Source organism: Solanum verrucosum, unplaced genomic scaffold (genome assembly GCF_900185275.1).
Source record: "Solanum verrucosum unplaced genomic scaffold, falcon-dt-bn FXZP01000189.1, whole genome shotgun sequence".
Classification (NCBI taxonomy): domain Eukaryota; kingdom Viridiplantae; phylum Streptophyta; class Magnoliopsida; order Solanales; family Solanaceae; genus Solanum; species Solanum verrucosum.
The window spans coordinates 1,410,460-1,425,627 of NW_026020814.1; the positions used below are offsets into that span (position 1 = coordinate 1,410,460).

General features: G+C 32.9%; 4 protein-coding genes across 5 annotated transcripts in view; all 4 read left to right on the top strand.

The window, feature by feature from the left end:
- The window catches only part of LOC125813241 (F-box/LRR-repeat protein At3g48880-like), a 120,220-nt gene that overhangs the window by 57,914 nt on the left and 47,138 nt on the right, over positions 1-15,168 (top strand). The gene's annotated exons all lie outside the window — the stretch shown is intronic.
- Positions 1-15,168, top strand: part of LOC125813238 (F-box/LRR-repeat protein At3g48880-like) — a 132,007-nt gene that overhangs the window by 47,784 nt on the left and 69,055 nt on the right. The gene's annotated exons all lie outside the window — the stretch shown is intronic.
- Positions 2,421-3,564, top strand: LOC125813236 (F-box/LRR-repeat protein At3g48880-like). The gene is made up of 2 exons (XM_049492719.1): positions 2,421-2,821; positions 3,000-3,564. Exons 1-2 carry the CDS (start codon positions 2,421-2,423, stop codon positions 3,562-3,564), a joined length of 966 nt encoding a protein of 321 aa, XP_049348676.1.
- On the top strand, positions 10,114-11,258 carry LOC125813234 (F-box/LRR-repeat protein At3g48880-like). The gene is made up of 2 exons (XM_049492717.1): positions 10,114-10,514; positions 10,694-11,258. Exons 1-2 carry the CDS (start codon positions 10,114-10,116, stop codon positions 11,256-11,258), a joined length of 966 nt encoding a protein of 321 aa, XP_049348674.1.

The window sequence follows — 15,168 nt, forward strand, 5'->3', positions numbered from 1 at the left end:
ACTCCTCATCAAAGCACACTAACATCCCACAATTTTCACCCAATAATTTTTGCGCACACTGAAGTGAATAAACAATCTAAAGGCATGTCCTAAATCTCTCTCTGTCTTATCTTCTTCTTACATTCTCTAAGGTTGTTTTACTGATGTCGGATCTTGATTACCAAAGTTGTTGTAGGTGTTAAAAGAATTCGGTGTACACCTTGTGGAATTATTTTCTCCCTTTTCTAGCTATTTATTTTTTGCCCATATAAAATGTGTGTTTTCTTGTTATTAATGTTTAACTCTTTGTCAAGGTTGGTTTTGATTTACTGAATTTTCATTTTGTTTATATAGCGATTGAATTTGAGTCCTGCAATCAAGAATGTAGCTTCTTTTGATGCTTTTACAAACTTCTCATTGTTATTCAAAAAATTGTAACATCATTTTTTGACCTGCAAGGTTAAATGCAAATGGTGCTTTTGTATTCTGTCTTTTCTTTTCTCAAAAAGAAATTTGGATTTTGAGGCATCTAACATATAAGCTCTGTAGATAGATGATTAGTAGTTTATATGAGAGAAAAGATTGATGTAGGCTTCATATCAGCTGCTAAAACTCTAATGTTAGTTCCCTCTTTACTATGGAAATCAGGCGATGAAAAGCACTTTATCGCTAAGTTGCTTGGGAATTGGTTGCGGGCAAAATCTAAATTTTAAGATTCGGGGGTACGGAAGTACTTGTTATTTTCAGCTTTCTTAGATTTGGATTGAAGATCCATCATACTTACTTGCTAGTTTAGCTTTCAAAATAGAATTTAGTCATATACTCCATTTGTCCCAACCAAGTCCAACTATCATTGGTTCTGTTGTTGAAGACTTTTTATCAATACTCCATTTGTCCCAATTTGTATGATGCTTTATTTCAGGACATAACAAAATAATTGATATCATTTATCTTATTAATTCCTTACTGTGAGGATAAACTAGTATTACATTGATCGTTTGTTTGCCACAACACTCCTTTATTCAGGTCTGAGATCATCAAACTGAGTTCACATAGATCGTTCATATGTCTAGGCTCATTTCCACGTCAATGGTGTGATATTCTGCTAGACCAAGACACAAAACATAAAAAAACTTATAGTTGAAATAGAGGAGTGTTGTGCAATAAGGAGATACATACTGGTGTAAAAGCTTGGTTTAGTAAGAGAGTTGTGAAACCTATGGTGTATGGCTTGAGTGCATAATGAAAAATGAGTGCTGTAGAAATGCGAATGGTATGATGGTGTGTGGTATTACAAAACTAGACAAAATAAGTGATGATTAAGGTACAAGTAGCACATGTAGAAGGTAAAAGGAAAGAAGGTCCTGAATTATTATAGTTTAGAGTTGTCTACCTTCGAAGTTACAATTGTACTGGTGTATTGGTTTGACGCTATGATGGCTGAAGGTGTTAATACGGACGAGGTAAACATTACAATTACATGGAGAAAGTTGTCCCAAAAGACTTGCAGTTTTCGAGATTCTTGTGAAATTAACAAAATACAAAATATAGATGATGCACAAGATACATATGTAATTCCAATGGTTAGGATTAAAGGTTTATTTTATGTTGCTACACTTGTATTAATTATGTTGTTTGCTAGGATCTTTTTAGTTCATTTCTGATTTGTATTTCGGTAGAAAATATAGAAAATCTTTATAATAGAGCATCCTTGATAATTATCTGAGTATTGAAATGAAACTGCTCCAAACGGAACAGAATGTATATTTGAGTGTTCACATACTGACCTCATTAGTTTAGGTTTGAAACATAGCTATTGTAAAGTACAACTACACCTCAATCCCAAACCAGTTGGAATTAGCTATATGAATCCTCAATGTCCATATCACTCCATTTAAGTTATTGTAAAGTAGTATTGAAAATTTGAATTCGCGTAGAGCGAAATGGTTACAAAGGAACCATGCCAGTTCTCTTTGTACTTGTCTTGCTCTTTAAAACATACGACAAGTCTTCAGCTTTTCCATCCTTGTGCTCAGGACATTGAATTTTCCTCTTCAGGGAATTTTTGTGCAAATCAATGTTACTTCCTCCTTTTTTGTATGATTTTGCTTTCAGTAAAGTATTATTTTATCCGAAATGTGATACGTCCATCAGCTATGCCAGCAAGAACATAGTTCTCTATTGTTATCTACAACCAACTGTTCCAGGTTATATTTTCCTAGTTTCTTCACTTTTAGGCATCATAGTACCCCTCAGATGTTTTTGTACACTCTTCTATGTTTCTTCGTATTGCAGGGCTTAACTTTTTATTCTTCATGGTCTGACACAGAAAGACAATCAGCAACATATCAATTTGACGTCAGAAATTCAAATATTCTTCATGGATCTAGTGAACTAATAGCCTTTCTCGTTTCTACAGGAGTTTAGGAGATTGAAGCTTTATGATGGAATTTAAAAAAAAAAAAGAGATTGAAGCTGTTGTTATGGAAAAAGGAGATTCTCCGGTAAGGAGATGGGAGGACCTTGATATTAATATCTTGGTGACGATACTCCTGTCCTTTGACCTTTTCCAGTTGATATATGCAATTCCTCAAGTTTGTCGTGCATGGCGATTGGCTTGTTGTGATCCACTTCTCTGGAAAACGCTGGACTTGTCCGTGTTGCAATCGAATTTCATCAGACTCCCATTGAAGCCGTACGTATATGTCGACAGTCCGTCTGAAAAAAAATTGACCGGACTCCTAAATATTTGCTTGAGCCTCAGTCGTGGAAACATACAAACATTGATCTTCCATACCAATTTGTATGTTAACGACAATCAGTTGACTTTTGCTGCCGAGAGGTATTCCCCCAATAAACTTTCATCTTTCTATAGTATTATAATTATAAGTTAAATCAAGAAACCATACAGCAAGCAACGTTTCAGAGATATCAGATACCTATGATTTTCCATTATTCTTAGAGAAGCAAAATTACTGTGAAAATGAATAAGACAGCTAATTAGATCTCTTTTTTTTCAGGTGTCCACGGCTTAAACGCCTAGTTATGCCTTCTTGGAACAAAATTAAAAAGCGAACAATGTGCAGGGCTATTCATATATGGAAAGATCTTGAATCACTAACGATGCCAAGTATAAATAATCCTGCACGTGTCATTGAGGAAATTGGCAGGAGTTGCCAAAATTTTTCCGCGCTCAAAATTATGGGGACCTGTGATATGCTGTTTGCATCTGCACTGGCTTCATTTCTTCCAAACTTGGAAGTATTGAGTGTGAGGTGCACGGTGTTATCTAAACCTGCTCTGGCTATTATCTTGGAGGAGTTGAAAAAGTTGAAAGTGCTCAACATATCTCATTGCATAATTACTGAAGACCCTGAAGATCCTCCACTTGAACCGATGAATATTCTGACCGAGCTGGATGAATCAATTCTTGAAAAAGCGTCTAGGTTAGACAAATTCCTAACCTGCATGAGTGACTCATGCATCATGTGTCAGCGTGCTCTAAATGATCAAGGGTTTATGAGGTGGTATAAGTATGAAGAAGACCTCTGGAAAGTGGATGAGGTGAAATCTCTTGCAGTTTGACAACTTTTAAGAAGAATTTCTTCATGAGCTGAAGGTCTGGAGTAAATGTGGAAGCTTGTGTAGGTTTCATTTTCTCTGTGTTTCTATGAAATTGTGCTTTTCGTTTCTGTGTTTTCGTAGTACACAGTGAATTCTTTACGCAGTTTTATATGTATTGCTAAGCATAGTAAGCTTATACTTTGCTTTGCTAAGCTTTTGGGATGCTAAACGTGTTTATTTTCTCACTAAAAAGGTGAGATATTTGGTTAGACTATGGGAGAAAATAAATGTGTTTGAAATTAGCAAGAGTTGTTTTCCAAAACGGAAAAAAGTAGATTTTCTTCCAAATTACTTATTTGGAAATACTTTTGAGAATATATACTTATACTTCGAAATAGTTTTTAAAAAATTGGTGAAGCACTAAGTTGCTTAAAAGAGCTTTTAAAATTAATTTATCGAACACATTGTTATTCAGTAAAAGTAATCTTTTTTTTAAAGAAAAGAAACGCTTGAAAAAAATGTTTTTCTTATTAAGCTGATTTTTAAAAACTCAACTAAACATGTTATTATTCTTTTATGGAAGTTTTGTGAGTTTCATACCTAAACTCCTTATAGAATTAAGGTGATGCAAACTACAAACAATTGAGAAACTTTATGAAAAAACTACAAACAATTGAGAAACTTCAATTCATAAGAAGGTAAAAATTGAACATGAGTTGAAGTGTACTATTTTTTACTTTGAGTTGTGTATCAATCAATATCATTAGTAAATATATCATCATGTTTATATTTTGTGAATATTTCATCCTCCTTTAATATTTTCGCAAAAATTATGTAAATACAAAATGATGAACTTTTTTTTTACAAATATAAATTTATGGGTCAATTTTTATATAGAAAAATGTGAAATTATGAAATGAAATTCTCAAAAAAATTGGCTAATTTGATATTTCATGACATGATTCTAAAATCATGAAATAAAATTTCACTTCAACTGTTCAACAGTAATTTGATTTCATGTAAATAAAATCACATGTCCAAGACTATAAAAAAAAAAAAAAAAAAATTCAAGGTAATATATTATTCTAGTGTAGATTAATTTTCAATTTCATTCAATTGTTGGAGGAAGCTATATTGTGGTCTCCTCTTCTTCATCTTCTCCAAGTACAAGTATGGCTGTAGATTCTATCACAGCTCTCTCTCCGCCAAATTCTTTTACACTATGCTATCTCTCACCAATAGATATTTCAAGGAACAGATCCAACCTCTGCCACCTCCAGTTCATCTTGGACAGATTTCTGAAGAGGAATTGAAGCAGGTTGATTCAAAGAAGATGGCAATCAAGGGTCAGATCTATCATATTTCACAGAACAGGTAATTTTCATACTGTTCTGAGCTATTATGTTTTCTGGGTAGGTTTTCTTTACAAGGTAATTTTCATCTTATTTAGTACTTTCTATGTGAAGCTTTGAATTTGAATTCTTAGATTTTTGTTGTGGAAAGTTCTAAGCTTAATGTGAAAGTTGGGGAACTTCTGGTAGAGAAAAGAAAAAAAGAGTTACTGATCGTAGAATATTTAATTTTCTGCTAAATTAGTCATGCGTGGAGATTTTATCACAGCTAACTCAATTTACAGCTTTTGATTTGTACTAACTATCACCTAATCGATTGAATCTCTATCAGTTAACAACAGCTAGCAAGCCTTGCTGGTATAATGAATATACTAAGTTATTAACTTGGAAGTAATTGTGGGTGAGTAACTAATATTTGCTAGGGAAGACTAGGAAGACACTGTTAAACATCTTAAAGTGAAAGGACTGTCGAAACATAATATTGTCAAAATGTCTCTAGGCAATTTAAACAATTATACCTTCCTACACAGGTGTAGCCCTTCGAGAAATTCACCAAAGCATATGAAATTTAGTCTGTGTTAAAATTCACTATAGTGTTGTGCACCACTTTTTCAAAGAATAGGGACTATTAGTGTTCCATGTGAAAGAAATATGATTATTTTGAGCCTTTTCTCCTTTCCAATACGCTAGGACATTTTGTCCCTTTTCGTACAGAGTATGATTTTAAAAACTCTCATATAGCTCATTTATCTTCTTTTCTAAAAAAGAAGAAGAAATCCTATTTCTCACTTAAGTAATATATGTTTTCATTACCAAATTTAAATGCTCATAAGAACTCTTGAATACCATCTAGGAGATTTATTGTTCTTTTTCTCGTTTCCTATTGTTATTGCAAACAGTACAAATACGTGTACACATCATTAGATTTGTGTAAATTTCATTTGGATTACTTAATCTTGACGTAAATATCAAACTAGATGATATGAAGTGTTTCAAAAAATGCGATAGACATATTTCAAACGTCTAAATCTCTTTCTGATTATGAATGCATGTTCATTATAATTATTTTTATCACAACTTTTTCTAATCTCATTTTCAAGATGTAGCTGATTGATTTCCATTTATATCATTTTTACTGGGAACTAAAAGACAAGGTAAATGGCTTGAACATGCAAGGTAAAAGATTAGCTTCAAAAATACTCTTCATGGATCTAGAGAAGTAATAACCTTTCTTGTTTCCACAGGAGTTTAGCAGATTGAAGCTTTTAAGATGCCATTTCTAATTTTTTTTAAAAAGATTGAAGCTGTGGTGATGGAAAGAGATTTTCCTGTAAGGAGATGGAAGGCCCTTGATAATGATATCTTGGTGAAGATACTTTAACCTTTTCCAGTTGATATCTGTAATTCCTCAAGTTTGTCGTGCATGGCAATTGACTTGCTCTGATCAATTTCTCTGGAAAACTCTGGACTTGTCAGTATTGCAGTCAAATTTGATCAGATTCCCAAGGAAGCCGTACATATATGCCGACAATCTGTCTCAAGAAAAATTAACCTTAAATATTTGCTTGAACTTCAGTCGTAGAAACAAACAAACATTGATCTTCCATCACAATATGTATGTTAACGACAATTTCATTCAATGGATGGAGGAAGCTATTGTACTTCATCTTCAAGTACAAGTATGGCTGTAGATCTATGGGAAACACTGAAAGATTCTATCACAGCTCTCGCTCCGGCAATTTCTTTTACACTATGTTGTCTCAGAGTTTTTTGGTTCACCAGATCATGCTCACCACCAGAGATTTTGATGAACAGATGCAACCTCGAGAGATTTCTGAAGAGGAATCGGAGCAGTATGACTCAAAGAAGATGGAAATCAAGGGTCAGATCTATCTTATTGTATTTCTCAGAGAAGGTAATTTTCATAGTGTTCTAAGCTATTATGTGTTTTGCGTAGGTTTTCTTTACAAGGTAATTTCATCTTATTTAGTACTTTCTATGTGAAGCTTTGAATTTGAATTTTTAGATTTTCGTTGTGGAAAGTTCTAAATTTTATGCCTAAGTTGGGAACTTTTGGTAGAGAAAATAATAAGAGAGTTACTGATAGCATCATATTTAGTTTTCTGCTAAATTAGTCATACTATATCCATGTGTAGAGAATTTATCACAGCCAACCCAATTTACAGCTTTAGACTTGTACTAATATTGTCACCTAGTCGATTGAATCTCAACCCATTTAACAACAGCTAGTAAGCATTGCTGGTATAATGAACTTGCCATCATTCAACAAGAAACATATTTACATACCAAGTAATTAACTTGAAGTAATTGTAGGTGAGAAATTAATATAGTTGTTATGGAAGACTAGGAAGACCCTGTTAACCATCTAAAAGTCAAAGGACCATTGAGATATAATACTGTAAAAAAAAACTCTAGGCAATTTAAACAAATTTTCCTTCATACACTGGTAGACTTTCGGGAAGTTCACTAAAATTGATCCAGTTGAAAATCCATCACGAGCAGGTCACGTGGAAGCAAACAAAAAAGATACAAACAAGACTACCATATATTTTTAGTTCTATATGTATATGTTTGCCTACAGATGGTCTGAGTTAAGAGGGAGAGAAGAATGGAGGTTAGATATTAGGATCAGAAACACTTGAGAAGCATATGAAGTTTAGTCTCCGTTAAAAAATTCACCATTGTAAGGGTTATGACTGAAAAGTGCACCATGTGAAAGAAAGAGAATCATTTTGAGTCTAAGTCCAAATAATAGTGGACTATTGTGAGCCTTTTCTCCTTTACAATACATTAGGACATTTTTAAGCCCTTTCCGTTCAGAGTATGACTTTAAGAACTCTCATATAACTCATTTATCTTGTTTTTTAGAAAAGAAGAAGAAATCCTATTTCTCACATAAGAATTATATATTTTCATTATCTAATTTAAATGCTCAGAAGAACTCTTGGATACCATTCGGGAGATTTCTTGTTCTTCTTCTCTTTTCCTTTCATAAATGCAAATGTTACAAATACTTGCAGACACGTCATTAGATTTGTGTAAATTTCATTTGTATCACTTAAATCTTGCTGTAAATTCAAAATTAGATGATTTGAAGATTTTCAAAATAATGCAATTGACATATTTCAAACGGCTAAATCTCTTCCTGATTATGAATGCATGTTCATTAGAATTATTTTTTATCACAACTTCCTCTAATGTCATTTTAAAGATGTAGCTGATTGATTTCCATTTATATCATTTTACTAGGGACTGAAAGACAAGGTAAATGGCTTGAACATGCAAAGGTAAAAGATCATCTTCAAATTTTTATTTTTTTTAAATAACAAGTATTGCATAATCTTTCAATGTTGCTTTAGTGTGTATAATAAATAACAGTAAGAGTCTCGTGTTCTTTGAATTAATAGAGTTGCGAGCCCGACGACTAAAACATTATCAAATGTTTAGTTGGTCACTTTACTAATTAGACACTTGAAAGGATTACAGATTGTATAATCTGAGAATTTTACGAGAGTGATTAGTTGAAGGAATATGAAAGTCAAGTAATTTAGAGAATCTACGTCTCTTAAGTCTTCAAAAATGAGGGCTTCGACCGTTACTAAATCCTCTCTGAAAACAGAGAACTATTAAATATAATACTGTATTAGAAAATTTACCAGCCAATTATAACTTTGATATTTATAGAAAGAAAATTAAGTAATCAATTTGCATAAGCTGCCGTTCAAGTAATAGTAATGCACTAAATGAGGTGAATCTGAGAAAATGACGGACATCACACAGGGTACTAGGTCCACATAAATGCTCTTTTTGACTATCACTCTCCATATCACGTGGTCTATAGTTTAGGGGTTAACATCAACTATCCACAATACCCCATAATTTAAGTGTTAAACTGGAAAATGTGATAGTTTAGGGAGTTTAGAGGTATTAACTCATAAGAAAATCTCACTTAGATTTTTATTTTTTTTCATTTATCAAAAAAACAGGTAGGATAGCAAAAAAGGAAAATTTTTTAGAGATTGTTGACCAGAATCAATTTACAGGTGTTATATTTTTTTTATCGTTTATCAAAAAACAGGTAGGATAGCAAAAAAGGAAAAAAATGTTAAAGATTGTTGACCAGAATTAATTTACAGGTGATGACATTTCCATTTTCATTTGACCAAGATTTCGTATACGACTCACTCCTCATCAAAGCACACTAACTTCCCACAATTTTGACCCAATATTTTTTGCGCACACTGAAGTGAAATAAACAATCTCAAGGCATGTCCTAAATCTCTCTCTGTCGTATCTTCTTCTTACAAACTCTATGGTTGTTTATCTGATTAATTCTTTACTCATGTCGGATCTTGATTAAAATAGTTGTTGTGGGTGTTAACAGAATTCGGTGTACACCTTGTGGAATTCTTTTCTCCCTTTTCTAGCTATTTGATTTTTGCCCATATAGATCTGAATTCAAGGTTCTCTAAATATTTCAATTATCAGTAATTTAGTGTGGTATGATAAAATGTGTGTTTTCTTGTTATTAATGTTTAACTCTTTGTCAAGGTTGGTTTAGATTTACTGAATTTTCATTTTGTTTATATAATGATTTAATTTGCACATAAAATAATAGCTATATGAATCCTCAATGTCCATATCACTCCATTTAAGTTATTGTAAAGTAGTATTGAAAATTTGAATTCGCGTAGAGCGGAATGGTTACAAAGGGACCACACCAGTTCTATTTGTACTTGTCTTGCTCTTCAAAACATACAACAAGTCTTCAGCTTTTCCATCCTTGTGCTCAGGACATTGAATTTCCTCTTCAGGGAATTTTTGTGCAAATCAATGTTACTTCCTCCTTTTTTGTATGATTTTGCTTTCAGTAGTGATTATTTTTATCCGAAATGTGGTATTTCCATCAGCTATGCCAGCAAGAACTTAGTTCTCTGTCGTTATCTGCAACCAACTGTTCAAGATTATATTTTCCTAGTTTCTTCACTTTTAGGCATCACAGTACCCCTCAGACGTATTTGTACACTCTTCTATGGTTCTTCGTATTGCAGGGCTTAACTTTTTATTCTTTATGGTCTGACACAGAAAGATAATCAGCAACATATCAATTTGACGTCAGAAATTCAAATATTCTTCATGGATCTAGTGAACTAATAGCTTTTCTCGTTTCTACAGGAGTTTAGGAGATTGAAGCTTTATGATGGAATTTCAAAAAAAAAGAAAGATTGAAGCTGTTGTTATGGAAAAAGGAGATTCTCCGGTAAGGAGATGGGAGGACCTTGATATTAATATCTTGGTGACGATACTCCTGTCCTTTGACCTTTTCCAGTTGATATATGCAATTCCTCAAGTTTGTCGTGCATGGCGATTGGTTTGTTGTGATCCACTTCTCTGGAAAACGCTGGACTTGTCCGTGTTGCAATCGAATTTCATCAGACTCCCATTGAAGCCGTACGTATATGTCGACAGTCCGTCTGAAAAAAAATTGACCGGACTCCTAAATATTTGCTTGAGCCTCAGTCGTGGAAACATACAAACATTGATCTTCCATACCAATTTGTATGTTAACGACAATCAGTTGACTTTTGCTGCCGAGAGGTATTCCCCCAATAAACTTTCATCTTTCTATAGTATTATAATTATAAGTTAAATCAAGAAACCATACAGCAAGCAACGTTTCAGAGATATCAGATACCTATGATTTTCCATTATTCTTAGAGAAGCAAAAATTACTGTGAAAATGAATAAGACAGCTAATTAGATCTCCTCCTTTTCAGGTGTCCACGGCTTAAACGCCTAGTTATGCCTTCTTGGAACAAAATTAAAAAGCGAACAATGTGCAGGGCTATTCATATATGGAAAGATCTTGAATCACTAACGATGCCAAGTATAAATAATCCTGCACGTGTCATCGAGGAAATTGGCAGGAGTTGCCAAAAATTTTCCGCGCTCAAAATTATGGGGACCTGTGATATGCTGTTTGCATCTGCACTGGCTTCATTTCTTCCAAACTTGGAAGTATTGAGTGTGAGGTGCACGGTGTTATCTAAACCTGCTCTGGCTATTATCTTGGAGGAGTTGAAAAAGTTGAAAGTGCTCAACATATCTCATTGCATAATTACTGAAGACCCTGAAGATCCTCCACTTGAACCGATGAATATTCTGACCGAGCTGGATGAATCAATTCTTGAAAAAGCGTCTAGGTTAGACAAATTCCTAACCTGCATGAGTGACTCATGCATCATGTGTCAGCGTGCTCTAAATGATCAAGGGTTTATGAGGTGGTATAAGTATGAAGAAGACCTCTGGAAAGTGGATGAGGTGAAATCTCTTGCAGTTTGACAACTTTTAAGAAGAATTTCTTCATGAGCTGAAGGTCTGGAGTAAATGTGGAAGCTTGTGTAGGTTTCATTTTCTCTGTGTTTCTATGAAATTGTGCTTTTCGTTTCTGTGTTTTCGTAGTACACAGTGAATTCTTTACGCAGTTTTATATGTATTGCTAAGCATAGTAAGCTTATACTTTGCTTTGCTAAGCTTTTGGGATGCTAAACGTGTTTATTTTCTCACTAAAAAGGTGAGATATTTGGTTAGACTATGGGAGAAAATAAATGTGTTTGAAATTAGCAAGAGTTGTTTTCCAAAACGGAAAAAAGTAGATTTTCTTCCAAATTACTTATTTGGAAATACTTTTGAGAATATATACTTATACTTCGAAATAGTTTTTAAAAAATTGGTGAAGCACTAAGTTGCTTAAAAGAGCTTTTAAAATTAATTTATCGAACACATTGTTATTCAGTAAAAGTAATCTTTTTTTTAAAGAAAAGAAACGCTTGAAAAAAATGTTTTTCTTATTAAGCTGATTTTTAAAAACTCAACTAAACATGTTATTATTCTTTTATGGAAGTTTTGTGAGTTTCATACCTAAACTCCTTATAGAATTAAGGTGATGCAAACTACAAACAATTGAGAAACTTTATGAAAAAACTACAAACAATTGAGAAACTTCAATTCATAAGAAGGTAAAAATTGAACATGAGTTGAAGTGTACTATTTTTTACTTTGAGTTGTGTATCAATCAATATCATTAGTAAATATATCATCATGTTTATATTTTGTGAATATTTCATCCTCCTTTAATATTTTCGCAAAAATTATGTAAATACAAAATGATGAACTTTTTTTTTACAAATATAAATTTATGGGTCAATTTTTATATAGAAAAATGTGAAATTATGAAATGAAATTCTCAAAAAAATTGGCTAATTTGATATTTCATGACATGATTCTAAAATCATGAAATAAAATTTCACTTCAACTGTTCAACAGTAATTTGATTTCATGTAAATAAAATCACATGTCCAAGACTATAAAAAAAAAAAAAAAAAAATTCAAGGTAATATATTATTCTAGTGTAGATTAATTTTCAATTTCATTCAATTGTTGGAGGAAGCTATATTGTGGTCTCCTCTTCTTCATCTTCTCCAAGTACAAGTATGGCTGTAGATTCTATCACAGCTCTCTCTCCGCCAAATTCTTTTACACTATGCTATCTCTCACCAATAGATATTTCAAGGAACAGATCCAACCTCTGCCACCTCCAGTTCATCTTGGACAGATTTCTGAAGAGGAATTGAAGCAGGTTGATTCAAAGAAGATGGCAATCAAGGGTCAGATCTATCATATTTCACAGAACAGGTAATTTTCATACTGTTCTGAGCTATTATGTTTTCTGGGTAGGTTTTCTTTACAAGGTAATTTTCATCTTATTTAGTACTTTCTATGTGAAGCTTTGAATTTGAATTCTTAGATTTTTGTTGTGGAAAGTTCTAAGCTTAATGTGAAAGTTGGGGAACTTCTGGTAGAGAAAAGAAAAAAAGAGTTACTGATCGTAGAATATTTAATTTTCTGCTAAATTAGTCATGCGTGGAGATTTTATCACAGCTAACTCAATTTACAGCTTTTGATTTGTACTAACTATCACCTAATCGATTGAATCTCTATCAGTTAACAACAGCTAGCAAGCCTTGCTGGTATAATGAATATACTAAGTTATTAACTTGGAAGTAATTGTGGGTGAGTAACTAATATTTGCTAGGGAAGACTAGGAAGACACTGTTAAACATCTTAAAGTGAAAGGACTGTCGAAACATAATATTGTCAAAATGTCTCTAGGCAATTTAAACAATTATACCTTCCTACACAGGTGTAGCCCTTCGAGAAATTCACCAAAGCATATGAAATTTAGTCTGTGTTAAAATTCACTATAGTGTTGTGCACCACTTTTTCAAAGAATAGGGACTATTAGTGTTCCATGTGAAAGAAATATGATTATTTTGAGCCTTTTCTCCTTTCCAATACGCTAGGATATTTTGTCCCTTTTCGTACAGAGTATGATTTTAAAAACTCTCATATAGCTCATTTATCTTCTTTTCTAAAAAAGAAGAAGAAATCCTATTTCTCACTTAAGTAATATATGTTTTCATTACCAAATTTAAATGCTCATAAGAACTCTTGAATACCATCTAGGAGATTTATTGTTCTTTTTCTCGTTTCCTATTGTTATTGCAAACAGTACAAATACGTGTACACATCATTAGATTTGTGTAAATTTCATTTGGATTACTTAATCTTGACGTAAATATCAAACTAGATGATATGAAGTGTTTCAAAAAAATGCGATAGACATATTTCAAACGTCTAAATCTCTTTCTGATTATGAATGCATGTTCATTATAATTATTTTTATCACAACTTTTTCTAATCTCATTTTCAAGATGTAGCTGATTGATTTCCATTTATATCATTTTTACTGGGAACTAAAAGACAAGGTAAATGGCTTGAACATGCAAGGTAAAAGATTAGCTTCAAAAATACTCTTCATGGATCTAGAGAAGTAATAACCTTTCTTGTTTCCACAGGAGTTTAGCAGATTGAAGCTTTTAAGATGCCATTTCTAATTTTTTTTAAAAAGATTGAAGCTGTGGTGATGGAAAGAGATTTTCCTGTAAGGAGATGGAAGGCCCTTGATAATGATATCTTGGTGAAGATACTTTAACCTTTTCCAGTTGATATCTGTAATTCCTCAAGTTTGTCGTGCATGGCAATTGACTTGCTCTGATCAATTTCTCTGGAAAACTCTGGACTTGTCAGTATTGCAGTCAAATTTGATCAGATTCCCAAGGAAGCCGTACATATATGCCGACAATCTGTCTCAAGAAAAATTAACCTTAAATATTTGCTTGAACTTCAGTCGTAGAAACAAACAAACATTGATCTTCCATCACAATATGTATGTTAACGACAATTTCATTCAATGGATGGAGGAAGCTATTGTACTTCATCTTCAAGTACAAGTATGGCTGTAGATCTATGGGAAACACTGAAAGATTCTATCACAGCTCTCGCTCCGGCAATTTCTTTTACACTATGTTGTCTCAGAGTTTTTTGGTTCACCAGATCATGCTCACCACCAGAGATTTTGATGAACAGATGCAACCTCGAGAGATTTCTGAAGAGGAATCGGAGCAGTATGACTCAAAGAAGATGGAAATCAAGGGTCAGATCTATCTTATTGTATTTCTCAGAGAAGGTAATTTTCATAGTGTTCTAAGCTATTATGTGTTTTGCGTAGGTTTTCTTTACAAGGTAATTTCATCTTATTTAGTACTTTCTATGTGAAGCTTTGAATTTGAATTTTTAGATTTTCGTTGTGGAAAGTTCTAAATTTTATGCCTAAGTTGGGAACTTTTGGTAGAGAAAATAATAAGAGAGTTACTGATAGCATCATATTTAGTTTTCTGCTAAATTAGTCATACTATATCCATGTGTAGAGAATTTATCACAGCCAACCCAATTTACAGCTTTAGACTTGTACTAATATTGTCACCTAGTCGATTGAATCTCAACCCATTTAACAACAGCTAGTAAGCATTGCTGGTATAATGAACTTGCCATCATTCAACAAGAAACATATTTACATACCAAGTAATTAACTTGAAGTAATTGTAGGTGAGAAATTAATATAGTTGTTATGGAAGACTAGGAAGACCCTGTTAACCATCTAAAAGTCAAAGGACCATTGAGATATAATACTGTAAAAAAAACTCTAGGCAATTTAAACAAATTTTCCTTCATACACTGGTAGACTTTCGGGAAGTTCACTAAAATTGATCCAGTTGAAAATCCATCACGAGCAGGTCACGTGGAAGCAAACAAAAAAGATACAAACAAGACTACCATATATTTTTAGTTC